A 21,302-nucleotide genomic window follows, 5' to 3' on the forward strand; every position below is an offset into this window, starting at 1 on the left:
TTTTGCAGGGAAACAAATGATATAGTCTTCCCGTTTTAAATCGTTTGAAAATAGGGTCACTCTTCTCTTCTGTTGTCTCCTTAAATACCCTAATTTAAATTTCTTCTCAACGCAATATGTATCCTAGTAAGTAAGAATAACAGTTTTACAGGTAACTTTTATAGATATTTAATAGATTCGGATCAGTAATCTCCTATTATTACCAAAGAATTTGACGATAAAATCGAACATTCCGAAAAATGCTGGAATTTTGTCCATATGGCGATAAAAATTAAGAATGCCATAATGTTCTAGAACATTCATTTTCTTGTTATAGTCCGAAACATATAAACAGCCGAGAGCAAGCGCTTGCAGTCAGTCATTGTTGAATTAGTTGAATTGAGCCCAAGTAAGTAGTGAAGCGAATTCTCTTTTTGACTGTTGATCTCAATGAACATATATATAACTTGAACTCTCATGGGCCTACATACATGAGACATATAACTTACTTTTGAAACATTTCATTTGATTTATTAGCAAAAAAACTATTTTTCCTGTCAACAGGCAGAGCGACTATAAACTGAATAACAAAAGTGTAAGTTTCATGCGAAAAATGGGTGCATGCGCATCATTATGCACCTGTACGCATTGTAAACTGATGTGAATTTCTCTGATATGACGGGCGAGCTGTTGAAATATATCCTAACTTTTAGAGATTAACCATCTCCAATTTGGAGATTAACCATCTCCATCCATAATTTTTTTTAAACCTCCTGCATTTTGTAAAGTGAGCAGCTAATGTTAATGTAATATCTTATTACTTTAAACTAACTGCTAATCCTTTTTAAGAAGAAGATGGTGTCAAAATGATAGATAATATTTAAGTCACTTTAAGACAAAAACCAAGCAATGTTTTCTGTATACAAATCAAAAGGGAAAATTATTGATGTTATGGCGTATTAAAAACTTGTATTTTCAAAACGCTAAATAAATAGATAAATCCAATCCCTTAGAACTTAATTGTTTTTAAAAAGCTACCATGCTCAAAATGAATCAATAAATAAAAGGTGATTCGAATTATATAATCTTCAGTTTATAATAAATTTTGAATAAAAATTAAGCTCTTACAAAAGTTCTTTTTTTTTAGGGGGTGGGAGGTATTGATCATTGAAAATACGATTTAATTTGTTTTACTGAAAAAAAAAACTGATAATTTTCTCTTGTTTTTATCGAATATTTTTCAATGTAATTCTTTTTGATTTCCTCTTTTTTAAAGGGCTTTATTCGCTAAATTTTTACCTTCATATAAAATCGGTTATAAATATGCATAAGATTATGCATACTAAAAAGAAATATCGACTATATGAACGTATTTTTTCACGGAATTCCTTATATATTTGCAACTGAATTTGAAAATCCGAATTATTTTGATTAATCAGTTGTAAAATCCCTAGTTGTTAGTTCCTCATGAATTCAGAATTTTCATCCTAACCAAAATTGGTACTAGATTCGTAGTTAAGAAATACAAGCAATTTTGAATTAAGTCTCAAAGAACGTTGTATTTCTTTGTTTCTTACAACTTGTAGAAGTAATTTTAATTTTTGTTTAGTGCGTTTCATAAACCCAGTTATATAGCTTCATACCAAGTTATTTGAATTTTTCCTTTAGAACGATGCCACATACCATCTCAAAGATAAAAGGATTTATGATCTCCAGGAGGATATAAAATAAACACTAAATTCGAAGTTAGATGAAACCACTTTCGGTTACTACCGGAAGAAGTTATGACTAGTAACATAATTTTATAAGGTCTGTTCCTGAATGAAAAAGGTTTTACTGGCTCTTCAGGAACTAATCTAATTTTTTCGAACCTTTCAGGATGTATGAAATATTTAATTTTATACTTTCATTACATAAATTATTTATATATCATTTTTTTAAAACTCTTACGAGATGCATAATATTTCAGAGATATATTTTAATTAGATTATTGGATAATGTAAATTTTCTCTTAAGATATTGAAAATCCATGTGCTATTCGGAAATTTACATTAAACATTTTTTATAATGCATAAACTCATAAATTATTCATCTGATTATTTTTTAAAAAAAGTATGATAAAATTGTTATATAGATAGAAGATACTTTAGTCCGAAGAATTTTACTTTCAACCACATCATAACCAATTTCTTCAACTCTCTTGTTGCCGAAAATTTTCTTATATTAATGAAAAGAAATTATTCGATGATAAAGGAAAAAATCATTTGGTTCATGCTAAAATAAACTGCTCCTCTTCACTTTGTAAATCATTTCTTGAAAATAAAAATAAAAAATACCTCTTAGAAAAATCAAGTAAGATTTTTTTAACTATCTATCCAAAAATTTTATTTAGTAATTTTTTTCCTTCGCAATTAACATATTGCAGCTTAGAATTTTCACTAGATTGCATTTACTTTTCTTAGAATATTTTTTAAAATAGGAAAGAAAGAGAAATAGAAAGAATAGAAAGAATTTAAGAAATGAAAATATATGTATAATTTAAAGCGTATGTTGGATGTAAATATGCTGTGTTATTAAAAGTAAACAATGACTCTATGAACTAAATAACTTCACAAATACTTAAATAAAAACTTATGACTAAATTTAGATCAAGACAAAAAGTGCACAATATACGGGGAGAAAAAAGATATGCCATGTACATAATTTAAAAAAATGCTGAAAGAATATACTATCAATTGCTCCAAATGACCTTCTAGGCCTAGAATTAATTAACCAACATAAATATAAAATAATGAAAATTACAGATCTTGACCCAATGACCTTTGTTAAAATCCAACAAAAAAAATCAAATAAACCAACAAATTTAGGTCCCTTTAATTAATTTTTAATCATGCTTAGCTTTATTAAATAGTGATAAACTAGTTTCTTTAAACATTTTAAAGAATTTGGTAAATTTAAAATTTTATCCAAAGTATATGATCTTACATTGTTCACATCAAATGTCGATTCGTTTTAAATTTTCAATTTCATTACGCAAATATAATTTATTATTTATTTCCTTGTCGTATTATAGTATATTTTGCTTTTTATCGACAGAAATAATTAATACATATTAATTGAAATCCAACATTCAAGTTTTCTGAAATTTAATATCTATTATCGGAAAAAAGATGGTAATATTTCGAGAGGAAGATTAGAGTGTTCCAGTTTCGAAACTTAATTCCATCAAACTGTCTTGTCATTAGCCTTGTAAGTATGTTTGGTTCACATAGAATTAAGAGCAATATTTATCAAAGCTCTGTTGACGAAAACGAATTTTCCCTTCCCTTTATCCTTCCGGTCATCCATAGCTAGATGTTTGTTATTACTTTTAAAAAATCCAGCAGGAGGATTACCCCGGTACTTTCTTACATACATTCCAATAAAGGTGTTGCTCCTTCTACCGCATAAAATTACTGTCACTGGCCAAGACAGCGAATGCCTTAAATAACACTGGCGAATGATAGTAAAGAAACATAGATCTTTGGTGTGAATCAAGCAACTTTAATCAAACGCGAATATATATATATATATATATATATATATATATATATATATATATATATATATATATATATGTAATATTGCCTGAATGCTGTCGGCTAAATAATATGTAACATTATTTTGTTTGCAGCAGAAGTCAGGTTTGAAGTCATAGACGAGACGTTGTATTTTTAATTTCGTTTTATTCTCTCTCTCTCCCACCATCCAGGAAAGTATAATTATTTACAAGAAGACGCAGTACGACACAAAAGTAGAAGTAAGAAAAAAGTGCCAAACAAATGATCACTAGTCTTATATAAGAATTTCCTGCCACGCGCCAATTCTCAATACGCGTGGTGACCTTCGACACCTTTTCAAGGGTACCGAAGGGATCACTTGCATTTGAGACGTAGATTGATTGCGCAGTAAATTTTACAAAGGGATTAATTAAACCGAAAGTGGAATTGTATCAAGAAATAAGAGAATATTTTGAGAATGAAGTTACTCTGGGCTAAATTAAAATAAAATCTTGGAAATTAATTAAATTGAAATTAGAATTAAAACATCATTATATATATATATATATATATATATATATATATATATATATATATATATATATATAATGATGTTTTAATTCTAATTTCAATTTAATTAATATATATATATATATATATATATATATATATATATATATATATATATATATATACGGTAATTGAACACGAAACTACATATTTAATCGCAATATAAAATACCGATTAATTAAAGTATTGCGTTTTTGAGTTATTACTTTTGCATGCATGGAAAAGTATATACTGGCAGGTCAACCGTTGGATGGATTTGGCTCAAAATTTGATAAATATTTATATTTTAGATGCTAAAACTGTGCTCAAAACTTTATTTACCTTCACTTTTGAATTTTGCAGTTATCGAGGTCACTTCAACTCGAACAGCCAGACAGACAGATTTCCTGTAAAAGGATTTTGCTCAAACTTTCACAGAAATTTACAAATTTGGCCATATATTAAATGTCAACTGTCTAGCTGAAAATTATTTCCAGTTATCGTGTTCACAGACAGACATAATAATAAAATAAGTTTTGACAATAAGTTTCAAATAATAAGTTTTTCCAGTCATTTCGTTCGAATTTCTTAGATGATCACAGTATCTCATATATAAAATGTATATAGTATATAAATATACACTACAAACTGAAATAACAAAACATTATAAAAATTGAAATAAAACACATTTAGTTGCAGCTCACGTTCAGATCAGAATTGGCTGCAATTTCTCATATAAAATATCACAGAACTTAGATGAAATGTTAAGCAAAATTGTAAATAAAAATTGCAAAACTACGTTCAAGCATTAAAATCCCTCAAGGTTTATTTCGAGTATTGGCCTAAAAATCATTCAATTGAAAAAAAATAAATAAATAAATAAAAAACTTACCAGTTAACGAATTTTGAAACATGAAAAATCTTGAAAATGCTATTTATAAATTTAAATTGTTCGGTTTTAATTTTTAAAAGTCTGAATGGGACTCCGAATAATCGGGGGTCCTTAAGAATTTGCCTTTCTGATAATTCAGCCATTTGGAAGCAACAGTATTTTTGATAAAGATTTAGATTTTTGAAACGTTTGTGATGAATAACATTTTTCTACAATTGCAGAATATTTTCTGCAAACTTAGAAATAAATTTATAAGACTTTCATCTTCATTTTCAGAATTGAAATTCTTTTCTTTATTAATAGTTATCTTCAAGAAATTACGAAACTAGCTCTTCCGCTGAGTCACGCATTATTGAATGCTCATTCGAAATTATTTTGTCATTAGATTTCCCCCTGACTTGTAGTTCTATGTTGTAAATGATTTATCAGAAACTCAATTTTTAAGATCAGTACTTCTTAATCACCAAAATTCATTAGTCATTTACGGTACACAACTATGAACAAAGCCTTTTGAAGAATTATTGTGTTAGCATCAATATTCCTATTCAAAACTTATTTTCTTCCATGTAATTATTTAAAGACAGGTAAAATAGAAAGATTTTCGTCAAGATGAAATGCACAGATGCCACTCGTAAATAAATAATACTTTAACATTCTAGGTTTATGGATAAGGAAAAAAATATATAAGTGATTTTCCTGAAGAGTAAGAAAATTTGATCTAGTTAAATATTTGATTTTAATGATAAGCCTTAAATATTTATGAAAAAAAACTTACTGAAAAACAAAAAATATTTATTGGAATGGCTTTAATAATTGTTATAAATGTAAAAATATACTACAAACTGAAGTAACAAAACATTTAATTGTAGATCAAAATCAGGTCACAATTTCTCATATATAAAGTCACATAACTGAGAGTAATTTTAAGCAAAGCGATAAATAACGATAAGTAATAATTGCAAAACCATGTCCAAGCAATAAAAATCACTCGATTTTTTGGAATATTGGCCTAAAAAACATTTAATTGCAGCAAAAAAATAACACTGATCTGTTAGGAAATCTCGAAAATAGTAAAAATTCTAAAGACGGCAATCAAAAGTTTAATAAGTTGGCAAATCTAATAGGCTCACACATTGCGAATGTTTTTACAGTCCAAAACTTCTTGAAAGAGAATCCGCATAAAATTAAGATATACTTAATAATACAAACTCAATAACGATTTCCTTTTCTACTGTTAATGAGTCTTTATTCTAAATCGTTGACAGAATTATCGAGTTGGATTTTCACATTTAGAATCTTAGTCCTCTTCATAACAGCAAAGCTGAAGGAGTTTCAAGCAGGTACCATTATGGTGGCCATCCGAAATTTCAGAATTCTTTTGTCGTTAGATTATCCTTCCAAGGTGTGACTTCAAAAATCTCGAAGTCGCACAGACGGTATTTTTACGATTAGTGTTTATTAATCACCGAAATCCTTTAGTCATTTAACGTAAGCTCCAATGAAAAAATGTCATGGAGGAATATCATATTCACCCCAATCCTTCTATTCAATACTCATCATCCTCCACGTCCTTAAATACCAGTAGTTCCTTAACGATGGAATAATCAGTGCCCTTCGGTAATTTAGCTCAAGGAGAAGGGTGGGAAGGGTGACTCGCGATTCACTCCAATCTCGTTAACTCACGCCTGTTAACACTTTTTCTCCCTTGTCTTCTCTTATCTCTAACGATTCTGCCCCCTTGGGGGCCGTCTTTTCCAGCACCTCCCGAGAGCCCCGAAGGAATGCAGCTGCTTCAAGTCACCAGCCGTCAAATTACTTTCTCGTGGACAGCGCCATCTAGCGGGAATAGCCCCATTACGGGTTACATCGTCGTCTATAACCAGAGTCGGAGTAAGTGTGCCTTAATTTATTCTGCATGTAACGAGGCGTGACAGAATTCTTTTGTGAAGTGGTGGCAGTGCCTCCAGAATGAAAAGGGACATCGAAAGTTTACAGTCTGTATAATTAAAATCTTTCCAAGACATTTTTTTTTATCCAGAAATTATGTACCTTCCCAAAATTTCGGTGATTTTTTTTTTTTTTTTCCTCTCATCACAGCTATTTTAAAATCCCGATGTATAATTCAATTCTCTAATTAGAGAACTAATTTTTGTCTTAAAGAAATGTATCTTCAGAGTCTACTCAGATGTTAAGATTGACTTTGAAGTGTTTGCTGTGTTTAAAAATTTGTTTCCATGTATATTTTTTTAAATTACTAGATTCTACACTAAATATGTGTGTGCATATGATCTTTCATTTCAAAATTATTATTATTGATATTATTATTATTATTGTTTGCTTTGAGTGGAAATGATTTTCTTTTCTTCCTACGTCCACTTTGGCAATCCTATTTGCATGCTTCCTATATTAATAAAATATTAATATATAACATAACAAATCTATTATTAATATTTTTATTTTGTCATACATTATTATTATTATATATCATAATTAACAAAAGAATAAACTCAAATTTAAGGTAAATGCAGCATAAATGGTAGGTTTTTAATTTTTAAAAAATGTGTATGTTTCTTATATGAAAATTGCAGTTTTTATCGTTATATTCATTTTTTATCTCATTTTCGTACGAAACAATTAAATGAATCTACTTTTTGTGTAATATGAAATTGATCTCCACTAATATTAAAGGAGAAAATAATATCTGAGTATGTGTCTTTCTGCCTGATGGCCCTCATTAGGTAATACAGTTGACCTACAACTACCTAACTTGGCAAAATACATTTTGGAAGGAGAAGAGTATGTCCATGTGATGATTCTTTACTTTAGTTGGTGCTCAACTAGAAGAATCAGAATATGCATTAGTTAAGTAGAAACTTATCAAAATTTGTATTACTTAACGCTGCCGTTTCGCCATGAAAACAGACGCGTGAAACAGGAACTCAGGAACATTTCTGGTTGCATCTCACTATAACTGGATGGTTCAAGCGGGTATGACAGTCCTTTAACATTTTCACTAAATGACACATTCATTTAGTGAATATATTCATCTTTTGGGAGACACCAGTCGTCAAGTAGGTGTCTTGCTGGCTCACATCCATGTAGATATTTCAGTGCTCCATCCAGGTAACTCTTTTATTTCATCAGTGGTGTAGATAGCCGTCATCACTATAGCTTAGGAAATTAAGATCTCTATAGCCTTTCTACTGGTTCAACGATTTGATTTTCCCTTGAGCCTAGATACCAGTTTTCCTCTTTGTACAGATTGGTCGCCATTTCGAGAACCGTATGTATTTCATGCGTCGGCTTAGTGGTCAGCATCCTTCTCCATCTCACTAGAGAGGTCCTTTCAAAATGCTTGCTAGTTCCTATTCCCGGTACACAGCGAATGAGGGACAGTTCGGAATTTCTTGGCCACTCTACTCTCTTCAATAGGATGATTCGTTCTTCCTTGGAAGAATCGCCAGTGATGATTCTCATTTCACCCAGGCATGGGACGGTCGCATCAGATGTTCGACGCGAGATGTCTTTCCTTCACCAGTGAAATCAGGGCTCAGTCCACCTTTTCGATTTATACCACCTTTCCTAATTATAAATCCTTCTTCTTTTCGCCTTCACCCATCGCATATTTTTCATGAGTTTTCTTGTTTAAGTTCGCACACTTAGCTATTTTTTTCTGGTCATCGTGCCAATTTTCTCCACTCTCATTTGGAATGTTATTATTTTAACATCTTTGGCAATATTGGTGTTGATTTAATTAAGGATTATGATAACAAATAAAGGAATGACTCACCTCATCCAAGTCTCGATATTTATTACAGCGAATAGATTTTTTGTACACAGATTCAAACTACACATTTTGTAGCGCATTTACAGGAAGCACCCGTTTCCTCCAAGCATCCCCTAAGAATCCCAGTCCCTGAACAAAAACAAGCGTTCAAAGTTCTGGATTTTTCATTGCGCCATCTGTTGGCGTTCAGATGAATCACCAACTGGTGTAACCCTATAAAAGAATCTGCGTCATGTTTTTTTTTTTTTTTTTTTTTCCACTTCACACAGGCAGCCAAAATTTTCTCAGAGAAGTGGAGGCAAAGGTACTCACTCAGCTGCGATTAAAGACAGCCATCCTCTTCCAAAAAAACATTCCTCTCTGCCAGGAGGGGAGGATATATAACCATATGTTCGAGTAAACAAAACCATCAATTTAGCTTAATTTCACAAAATCATTTTTATAATATATCAAAACATTCGAATACTAGTTATAATCAGGGAAAAGACTTTTTGATCATTTTACGTTTTATGACTCGAACTTGGTCTCAAAGATGCAACTCATCTGACGTATAATTATCAGCCTTAATTTGAGATAGGTAAATTTACTTTTGTGTATTTTTATGCATTATGAAACATGCTGTCATCGGCAGTCAGATGTTCTTATGGACTGTGTTTGCTTTTAATCAAATTGTGTTTAGTTTCAAATAAATACAAAAAATGGTATTCATAAATGCCTCAATAATATATATTTAAGCATCAGTTGTAATAGACATTGAAGTTCAACAGATTCTAATTCAACAAATTTCACCTTTCTGTTCTTAATGAACATTGTATATGAATATTTCTTATAGAGGTGAAACCAATGATATAACTGCGCCATTATTATATTTGTTACCGATGTAATTATTTTTAATTCTATATTATCTGTTTTCATATCGAAAATTTCCTTTTTGATTCCACATATAAGCTGAGCTAATAAAAAACGAGAATCAGCATTCAATAATGAAAGGAAATCGCACGATTAAATATTTGATTACAATTAAAGAATCAAAACGAGTTGAATTTGCAACAATGAAAACTTGTTTAAAATTATGCAAAAACAAATCTAATTCATTATTAGAAAACAGAAGATACCTGAACAAATAAACTCATATCATTGAAAAATTTCTTTTGTATTTTAAAACAAAGTAATAACTAATTTTGGGTAGTAATATCTTCGGAAATTGGCCGGATAAAAAGGCAAATTCATGCTTTTATTTAATATAACTGTGATTAAAACTACGAAAAGTAATTCTAATTTTCACCTTCCATACTCTATAAAGTTTTGCATCAGATATAGGAGTTTTAAATGAAACCATCTATCTTTAAAGCTGCAAATGGTATAAATTTTCTTTTATTATTAGCTTGGAAAAATTAATAGTTTATCCTTTGTATTCTTTAATTAGACTTTCAGTTTTAGACAAGAAAAAAAATAGTAAATAAACAGCAAAAATTGGATGAAATATTTTTAATTCTTCCATTTTTTTTAAATCTCTGTTTTCTTCTAAACTATTATACTTTTATTCATTTGCTTTCGCACTCCAACAAAATCTACTCAGAGAATGTAAGGTATTGTTTCACTCCGCAGAGAATATGAATTTATAAACATGTTTACAATATGCATATAAACAAACATAATTCAATCACACAGCATATAAAACAGCACAATAAAGTACAAACATTTAAAAAAAAATATTTAAAGCAAAGGAAATTCCCACTAATAAATAATCATTTAGTGTAACAACGCCAAATCAAAAGGTAGATGAACAAAAATTTGTAATGTAAAAATAAATATTTTAAACTAAAAAAATGTACATAAGCATATAAAAAACTTCTAAAAATGCTTAAAGAACAAAATAGAATTTGTTTGAAAATTATCTTTCATTTAGAAAGATTACTGGACTTGCATCTTTTCAGTTTCCAACTACTTTTAATGAGAAGTAAAATTTTAATTTTTCAGAGTCAGTTTTCGTCCATAGGCCTGTTTAAATAAAAATTATCTAATAAAAATGAAGTTAAAAGTAACAGTTTGAATTATCTTGTGAGTCACATTTATAATTTGGAGTGCTCATTAATTTTTGGCGTTTTGGGAAACAAATGGACCAATATTTGGTGAGGTATGAAAATGTTACCAGTTATTAAATACACACTTTTAAACGCATCTAGCTAAAAGTACTATAGTTTTATCCACTTGGAGTCCGAAATGTAGCTTTATAGTTTAAAATAATTAAAAATAAGCAATCAATGATAAGCATGATTTTCTTCGTGCTCCATAAACAATATATCAAAGATTTTTTTTTTTTTTTCAAATGAAGTGTAAACAAGACGGCGCTACTTCAATGTTTTTCAACCTTCCTATTTCAAAAAGACTTCATCACGAGTAAAGTCTCAAATTATAATGGGATTTATCGAATTTAAACCTGTATCACAAGTAGAGAGTAAATTTCATTTACCTTCATTTTAAGCCCATTTTCTAGACCCATAATTTATGAATTATATTAAGAATTATAACTACATGAACGCATGGCCCATTGGTCAGCCTAAGTTAAATTTCGGTTCTGTTAAACGAATTTCATCAATTACAAAATTAATTACACATGATGTAAGTCAGGGCCTCACAACTTAAGAGGACCCCAAAATTTTGATATTTCGATTAAATTATTTTTTTCTAAATATTTCTTTTAAAATTATTTATAAATCTGAAATTTATTATTTTTATATGCGATATGCTGCAATCTCTTGTAAGAGATCCATATTCAAATGTTTCTTATCAGAATTTTATACTTAGATAGAAAAATTAAAACCAATACAAAGTGTTAGGTAATGGGAATTTAGAGAGAGGAAAATGAAAGTACTTAACCTTTAATTTCCCAAGAGCCACTAAACATAGCTGTGGATTTTGTGCATAAAAAGTTTCGTTTTTATTCTTATAAACTTAATTTGCTGCGTAAGTTAACCCAATAATAATCCTCGACATCAAACATTTGCCAAAGAAATGTTACCAACAGATGGAGGAAGATGAAAATGTTCTTCTACGTTTTAGATTTTCAGATGCGACAATGTTTCACATACCAAATATTATTAACTGACGCAATATTCCAATATGAAGGATTAGAAAATCATCAAGTCGTACTGGAGCAAACAAGAAACATACCTAAAATAAATATTCAGTGTGGTTACCTAAATGGTTGAATTATAGCCCTTTTTTTTCTTTCCTGTAGTAACTATCGCTCTAATAATTACCTTGATATGCTTGAAAGTTTCGTATTTTCTCAAATATAAGACTTGTAAACTAATATCCTTTTCTAGCAAGGTATAACCTCAGCATGTTCACATTTGGAAATGCGAAAAGTGTTAGTTGAAAAAATCCTTAGGTGCTCAGTTCGAAAAAAAAAATTCCAATATCATAGTCACCTAGATCTCAGATTTAGATCCTTTCGACTTTTTTATTTTTTTTTTATTTTATATTGGTACGGGAAAAATTGTTTGGAAATCTCTAATTCAAATCACTAATGAACTGAAAAATTGATTAACAGCTATCCAGTTAATCGATTCTGCAATGTTTTATTGAACGTAGTAAAAAATCCAGTATACATACAATATTTTGCTCAACATTAATGGTGCGCACTTTGAAATAGTGAGATGAAATATTGCAAAAAAATGAAATTTACTTTATCGGAGATAAAAGAATCGTAATCTCTCATTTATTCTGTATTCATTCCTGAATTTCTATTCAGAACTGTAATCATTTATTTTATAAAGTAAAAGGATTTTGGACTCCCTGTCTGTAAAATTTGAATGTTATCTACCCTAGTAACACATATATATTATTCAATTTTGCATGCCGTTAAATATTATTTTCATTACTGTTGAATGTAATTGAATAATGAATAAAATAATATCGCACAATATTTCAGAATACCGTGCAACAGTTTGTTGTCTATAAAGAAGGTCAATTGACCTTCTCTTATACAACCTTTAGATGGCTAAGTAAATAAATAAATAAATGAAAGACTCATCCCGATTTAGCTTATGCTGAGGGGATTAAAGTTGGAGGCGGGTTCGCTGACTGGCTTGGTCTTCTTCCTTTTGCTCTCTTACCTGATGTTTTCTGTTTTCTGTTGTCTGATGTTTACGTCATGAATTTCTTTTTCCGATCATTTCTCAAAAACTATCGAATTCCATGTCAACGATTAGTGTAGATAAGTAGAGGTTATTTCTGGCATAACGGAATTGACAGATGTAGTCATTTACTTAAATATTTATCCCATCAAAAAAATAAATTACATCAATTTTGATTGCCAACTTTATTTGACTTTCACAATTGAAATAATCACAAACTGCTTTAGCAGATGAGTAAGAAAATTATTTTCGCGTAGAATTGCCTGGCAAATGAAAATATCATAAAAATTTGTTACTATTCGCATTGTTAAAATTTTGTTTCCGTTCGAATATTAATGTTTTATTAAAACCAGCGGGAATGTTTTTAACGAAAAATTATCCATTATTCTAATAATTATAATAATTTATTAATGACCATTGGCGAGAAATAGTTACAAAAGATTCAATTGTCCTCTTTGGCGATATTTGCTGATTATTCTTTGGTATACGGTTAGTCAGCCATCTGACTCTTTGACCCGCCACGAAGGCACACGGATTTAAACCATAAAACTGAATGACCGGACCGCCGCAACAGCAACATTGGCGGGAACTGTGGTTGAGTCCTAAGGGCCATCACCGGCCACAGTACAACCCTCCCCGAAGGAAGTACGTCCCGTCATCGATGGGGGAGTCAGATCCCCCACTTATTAGTGTACTCTCCAAGGTAGCGAGATCCAACCACCATGCCGGAAGCATCTCATCCTCATTTAGAGGTGCCGCCCGGGATATACGTTAATATGAAAATGTAAGAACAGCGAATGCGCATTTTTAACACCATTTTATTAACTAAATTAAACTAAAAATTGATATAGTAGGTACTACAATTGTAGAGATAAAATCGCATACATAGTTTTATATAATTTAATTATTTCATTTTTTTAGTTATCACATTTATATGCTTGTGGAAGTATAAACAGACAGACGGTCAAACTCTTGATAAATTTGGTTGCTTATTTAATAGATGTCCACAGTTTGGTTTATAAATCTGTTGACAAAATTTTATTCTTCCACTTCGTTTTGTTGTCGTCATGTCAACATATATTTGAACAGCCGGGCAACCAGATTATTCTCTGAAATCAAAAGTTAATAAAAATTTACAAATATTATGCAAAGACCATATGACAAATTTCATTCTTCTATCTCACAAAGTATTCGCAAACAGACATAATGCCAAAAATGTGGTTTTTCGGATTCAAATAAGTATGGATTATGTAGATTCTCCAAAATCTTGAGTTCAAATTTTTAATGGTTGCAATAATTTTTCTTTGTATATGTTGTTTACAAAAAGAGAAAATATGCAAGCCTTACAATGTTTTTTTTTTTAAATAGTCTTCATTTCAAAGACTTCATGTATGATCTTTTGGGAAATAAATACTTTGATTTTGGCAGAAATATTGCTTTTCTGAATACTAATATCACTTTATAAAGAGTATTTGATTCAAAACCTCTTTCAACTTGGTATTAATTTATAGTCTCTTATGATGAACTAACACGATATTTCCTTATTTCCCAATATTCAGCATTCATAGTAGTTAGATTTTATGAATTCAGTGTTAAATCTCTTTTGACATGTATTCTATTCACCAGTTAAGCCTATGGATATATCTTAATAAGCATATTTAATTTGAGGTATTTATTATTGCAAGAGATAAATACATCCAATGCTCAATGTTGATAGCAAAAGATTTATTTATTAATTGAAACAAATTATAATATTTGGCTATGTTTATACTATGTTTAACAATTGATGCATTCAATAGCCTTTAATTAATATTTATGGAGATGGAAACATTTATTTTAATTTATAAACTCATTTTCCATTTTACATGTTTACATCGGTTTTATGTCCTTATAGGAAAATATGTTTACAAGCATTGAGAAACGTCGGATAAACTTAAAAATAACTATGTTCCATTGATAATGATGAAAATAGGAAATATGATATTTAGTGGATTGTCGTTCGTTGCTTTCATTAGGAAATTAATAGCAGGATTGTATTTAATTAAAGATTAAATTTAATAATACCGTATTAAACTGACAAGTAATTTAATATCGCTGGCAGAATAATTAAATGAAATTTCAATGGAAAAAGAATCTAATGTTTCAGTTTGAAAACTCCGATTCTGATAGAACTGCAACTACGCGTTTGCAAGTGTAATTTATTAAAGTTTTAATATACTTAGAATAAAAGTTCTTTAATGGTACGTTAAATAAAGCATATATAGCAAATTCCTTATAATTAATTTTAATATTAATTACAAGGAAATCGCTTTTATATATATTATTTTGAATACAATTTTAAAAGGAAAGAATAATTAATTAGTAAGCCTCGTACAGAAAACTGTTATCTTTACTACAGCTACAATTCAAGAAACATTTTTTTTTATTTAATTAAGAAACGTAAGGAATTATGTCATTAAATTCCTTAATGTTGGAAAAAAATTATAAAAATTAAAATCAGTTGACATTTGTCTTGTCCAATTAAATAAATAAAGAAGAAAACGACTCTTTACAAATTTTTAATTAAATACGTATAAACAAATCATAGCTGAAAAAATTAAATGTCTGACATAGGTTTTACATATACTTTTCTACATTCAATTAATTTTTTTTCTATTTATATAGGCGTAACATGGCTAGACCAGGAATTTAAGTATTTTTCATATAATTGCAAGCTGTTTTATTACGATAATGTAAGCAATTTAAAGCATATTGTACACATTTTCAAAAAGCATTTCAAATTTCTTGTAAAATTTCTGATAAAATAGAAAGTGATAGTCCATTACATATTTTCTCAAATAATCAGCTGTTTTCTATCCTTCATTATTCACCAATTCTCTTTATGAATTACTTTCTCTTTAGTTCCCTAACTAGTTTATTGTTTCCTTCAGATAAACTATTCACTAATAATAATCAATTAACTAATAATAACATATTCGTGATACGTAGTTGTATTTACCTCTTTCTGAAATGACATTTTTCCTACAGAAGGAATATGTTTTATTTTCGTTTAATTTTGATATAAGTAATGAGATTAATCGAGTTCGTGTGCTTCTTGGACATTTCTTTCCTTAGATCCTTATAAAATATTTTGTTTCCGTTACCTTGTCTTATTGGTCGAAAAATATTAAGTAACAAAACACTTAAAAGATTTATAAATTAATCAATAAAATGCGTAATTTTGTTTCAAAAGTCTTGATTTGGATGCTTGAAATAATTAAGAGGCATTGTTTCATATATTGCTGAAATACTTGAATTAAATAGGAAACACTTTCACTACGTTTTCCATAGAGTGCATATTATGCTAATTCTATTGCATGCTCATTTGAAAAAAATATATTATATATGCTTGATATATACCCAAGTAATACTTCATAAATTGATCAAATACTTGAAAGATTTCGGAAATTCTAACAACCTGGATTCTTCATTAGATAATGATCAAAAGTTGATTCCGTTTATGGTAATTAAATGAAACTTGCAGTATGCAGAAAGCTACCAAATAGCAGGACACAAATTTTTAGACCTTTAAATTACAATGGAAGCAGTTCCATGTAATGAATCTTTTGTTTTATGTAAAGGTATTATTTTACCAGAAATTTCACAGATGGTTTTGGAATTAAATTTTGTTCATGAAAATAAACTTTTTTTAATAAATTAGAATGACTAGCAAGATTATTTAACCTTTTACAAAAAAGTTAGATTCAGGTTTATTAATTTTATTCTTTATATACCATTCTCCAGGGGTATAATTTAAAGAATCAATTCATTCAAATAAAAAGAAACAATTTTATACGTTATTTCTGTGATGTTCCCAATTCAGAACATCGATCAATTCTGACAGTCCCATTACGTTAGGTGTAAAAATGGAACATATTGATGATCAAATCATAGATAAGAAGCAAAACAATGAAGAAATTCATTTTTACAGCTTAAAATAAATAGAAATTCAATTGGAAATATTTAAATTTGAGTGATTAAATATATTTTTTAATCAAAAACTGCGGTTAATTAGACTTTACATTTTATGATATTTTAAGAAAATCGATAAAAAAAATCATTTATTTTAGTTCTTACTATACGAAGTATAGAAAGAAAATGTATAGTAATCGTCAAAATTTCGAGTTTGAATTTTTAACGAATCAAAATATTTTATACCAATTAAGTCCGAAAACATATATTTGGAATTTTATATGCATTCCTTTAAAAGCCATAATTCAAAAATACTTTGAGATATAAAGATGAAATTCAGCATATGTTCTTTACACTAAATTTGAAGATAGCTACCAAATTTTGAACAAAATTCATCAGAGAAAATATGTATCTGACTGACCCAAATATAAATTTATACAATAATGCAAATGAAGAGAGAGGAGAAACATGGATAAAATATGAAACACAAATTTAAAATTTAGAGTTTAGACATGCATCGAATTTGGTATCAAATCCATCAAGGATTTGACTATTTATCTTTATTTTCACAAGCCTGTAAATGCGTTTACTCTAAACCACAGTGATATAAATATATGAAATATGGTATAGAGATTGTGTGTCAACAGTTGTTGTTCTGTTTCAAATATTGGTTTCAATCGATTGGAAGAAAAGGTTTCCAAAATACACATTCACTTTCCTGGTATTTATGTATTAGCACATTAGATTGTGGGTCAGCAATTGTTGTTCTGTTTCAAATATTGGTTTCAATCGATTGGAAGAAAAGGTTTCCAAAATACACATTCACTTTCCTGGTATTTATGTATTAGCACATTTCTAGAGATCAATCCTCAAATATTGAACTCTAATGGGTTCTTTAACTATTGTTTGCCTGTAACATACAACCAATAATGCACGAGTATAAAATCAAAAATTATTAGAGAGAATGCGAGAAAGCACTTCCACTTGTCGCATTGATTGCATTTCAATCTTGTTTGTCGCTTTATTGTGCACTTTGAACCCTGAATTGTTAGTATATTTATCACTTTATTGGGCACTTCAACCCTCAAACTGTTGTCTGAAGTGTCATCTTTCCGTACAGATATATAAATAGTAACTTTTGATTCTGGTTGATAACTACTTTTATTGTCTAAATTCGGAAAAGGATAACTGCAACTTTTACGCTGAAATCTAAATACATTATTTTGATATATTTCCTATATGTTGCTGCATGCTATGATAATCCAGCGACACCAGCCATGTTTACACCCACTGATATTTCTTATTTGCAGTTAGTGTTAAATATTTCAGCCAGCTGATTAACTCAACATGTAGGCATGTTACACGTATGGATCAAATTGTGTTCTAAATATATATATATATTCTTTCGTGCTCTGCGATATCTTTTAAATATTTAGATTGAAAGAAATAAAAATAATAATTAGAAGAAACTGTCACAACGTGATTATCATACGAATGGCTCATAAACGTCACTCCTTCGCATCTGTAAACAAGTGTCCAATATTACTGATAAAAATTAATTTAAAAAAATCAAAATAAGGTGTGTTTTTTTAATTCAAAGAGGAATTCTTATCTTGACATGAAGACGATTTTCTTTTCCTTTTTATTTCTAGTAAAGATTCTCAAGAATCGAAATACATTTTTTCATAACAGTGACAAATGGTTAATGTTTTGTATTGGATCAAAGAAAATGAATGAATTATAGCAAATAAGTTTATTAATATTATTTTTATCTTAAGCATCATCATGTCAAAAGATTAACTTTAAAGTAGACTTTTTTTAACTGAGTTGGCAGAGTTTTAGAAATTCTGGATCTTTTCTCAATTTATAAATATAATTTTACATGACGCACAATTTAAGATATAAAAGAAAGTGATTTTAAAAAATTCTGTACAGCATCCATTTTTCGTTAGAGATATAATTTCTGTATAAAAATACATCAGCTGTCATTCAATTATAAATAGTTATATTTTAAGAAATAATTATGCATGAAATTTTATTTTTAAATTTTAAATTCGATATTTTCACAAGGGAATATTGCCTCTTGAGTGGTTAATTAAATTTAAACATTGTCAACTTGAACTGTTAATTATCATAGAATAGTCTTAAAATTTAGTAAATTTTGTATTATACAGATACTTTAAACAATTTTTTGGAAGCGTTTTTGTTTGTTTACTGTTCACACTCATATGATTTTCTCTGTAATTGTTTCAATTACGTTTGCTTTCCTTGCATAAAAATTAATGCTACTGTATAAATTACTTCTTGCATGCAACGTAATTATTATCCCTATGTCAGTAAATTGTTCTATATAGTGTTATTTCTCAATCTCGAAGATTCCAATGTTTCCAAAAAATATATCTACAATATTTAGTTCCCTAGAAAATTGCATTAAAAAATGGTGGCGTCACATTTGACTCGTTTAGAAGTAGCTTTATTTAAATATATTATATTTTTTAACATTCATCTAAAATCAACATGAAACACATTGGTTTTCAATGGTACAGTTTGAATATATCGAAGTTCAACTATTCTGTTCTCCGAGGGAATTTCAAAACGCGAAAACTTTAGAGAGAGAGAGAGAGAGAAAAACATGAGCTTTTTTTATTCTTCTCAAAATTCTTTTAAGCTATTTTCACTTCCGAAAGGGCGTCCCAGATTATTTTCATTGAAAATAAACAAACGAATCAAATAAACTCACATTCTTGGTATATAAAGTCTGCCTGATAAAAAAAAATATTATTGCTTTATTTAATAATTTTATAATTTTTTTACGTCTACCAGCATTTTTATACAATTGATTTATAATATATATATATATATATATATATATTTTACAATTGGCTCAATTGCAATAGTAACGGAGTTAATTATTTGCATATTTTCTAAAACCGCACTGCTATACCATGCTGAGTCAATGTTTCTACAGCATGCTCCATCGTGCATTGACATGCAAGGCGATCATTTTGTACTTTTGCTTCAGTAAGCTATATTTCTTGTTCCTGAATTGCTACTTTTCAGTTTGAAAGGGGACTGCATCGCGACCGAATGTGATGTCATCAGTTTGTGAACATGTTTTTTCCCTCTAAAACTGGGAGTAATAGAGGTATAGTTCCTCAGACATTTTTTTTTCCATCTAAGGTGAGGAATTGTGATATTTGGAAGTTTTACAATCCTAATAAGTCGCATTATATTCACAGGTAACTTGAGCTTTAAATTTCTTCACCAATAAAGTTTAAGGAATAACACCTGGTCTACTATGCTTCTTCTTTTTAGTTATAAATTCAATTTTAGGCAAACAAATATTCCATTAGAACACCTTATAAGATTAAAACATAAATTTATTTCTTGTATTAAGTTTTTAGAAACATTTTCATTACGTGTGTGAATGTCTTTGATTCTGGTAGTTTGAATAACATTCGCCAAATCTTTTATAATTATGTCATGCATTTGGCATCTCCGTCTGATGATTGAGATACAAGTCATAAATCTAAGAGTGAAACGAAATTTTGTCGTGTTTGTTGATTGATGACTATAGAAATAGTTAAGTAAAAAAGTATACCTATAATTTAAAATACATTAATACATATTTTATTCATTTTCAGAAAACTGATATCATTAGATTATGCATCGTAATGCAAGACTATTACTGACTATTTTTTCCTTGAAGTCATTAGGTCCTTGATGTCTTGCTCCAACTACGTGAAAATAAAATTGAAAAGTGATTAACAGATAATGTAATTAAAAACGTTTCTCACTAGACAGATGAAATTTGATATATGGACTTAAGACGAAATTAGTAGGATTCTATTAAATTTTAGAAGAAATAAATCCAGAGGATGTCTATCTATTTGGTTGTTAAAGTAAAATCAACTCAATAATTGTACAACGGAAAGTGCTATATTAGTAAAATTTGGTGCATATGTTCAACATTTGAAATGCAGATTTTTATTCAATTTTAAAGTAAATATGTCGAACATACAACTAACTATCTGTTGGTCTCTACTTTTTCATGTATAGAAGAAATTATTTAAACAATTAAAATTCTGCATATGAGCTTGTGAATACAGTTGTAATTTCATTTTCGTTTTAAATTGTCAGAAAAAGGGCTTCTAAAATTCATATTCAAACAATGGATTCAGTGAAAATGCTAGATAAACACCAAACGTCTATATTTTGACATTAATGCCATGCAAAGCATTCAGTTCCTAACCCAAAGTCCTCAATTTTAAGAGGATAAGACTTTTATTGGAGAACATACTTGAAGGTTTCGAGGATAATACTCTTGCTAATTATTAATTAATGTTATAATGTTATGACATGTTATTATCAACCAGCTTACATTGTCCAAAAAATATTTGTTTCTTTCAACAAAAATACCAGCTTTTGTTGTTTATAAAAAAATTTTAAATTTTTTATAGTAT

At 29.0% G+C, this 21,302-nt stretch overlaps 1 protein-coding gene across 4 annotated transcripts in view; it reads left to right on the forward strand.

Annotated features, from left to right (window-relative positions):
- The window catches only part of LOC129981948 (cell adhesion molecule DSCAM-like), a 627,118-nt gene that overhangs the window by 392,714 nt on the left and 213,102 nt on the right, over positions 1–21,302 (forward strand). For all 4 annotated transcript variants that reach the window (XM_056093016.1, XM_056093014.1, XM_056093015.1 and 1 more), the window contains exon 14: positions 6,718–6,849. In XM_056093016.1, the coding sequence (XP_055948991.1) occupies positions 6,718–6,849 (132 nt within the window). The remainder of the gene's footprint in view (positions 1–6,717; positions 6,850–21,302) is intronic.

Source organism: Argiope bruennichi, chromosome 8, assembly GCF_947563725.1.
Source record: "Argiope bruennichi chromosome 8, qqArgBrue1.1, whole genome shotgun sequence".
NCBI classification, from domain to species: domain Eukaryota; kingdom Metazoa; phylum Arthropoda; class Arachnida; order Araneae; family Araneidae; genus Argiope; species Argiope bruennichi.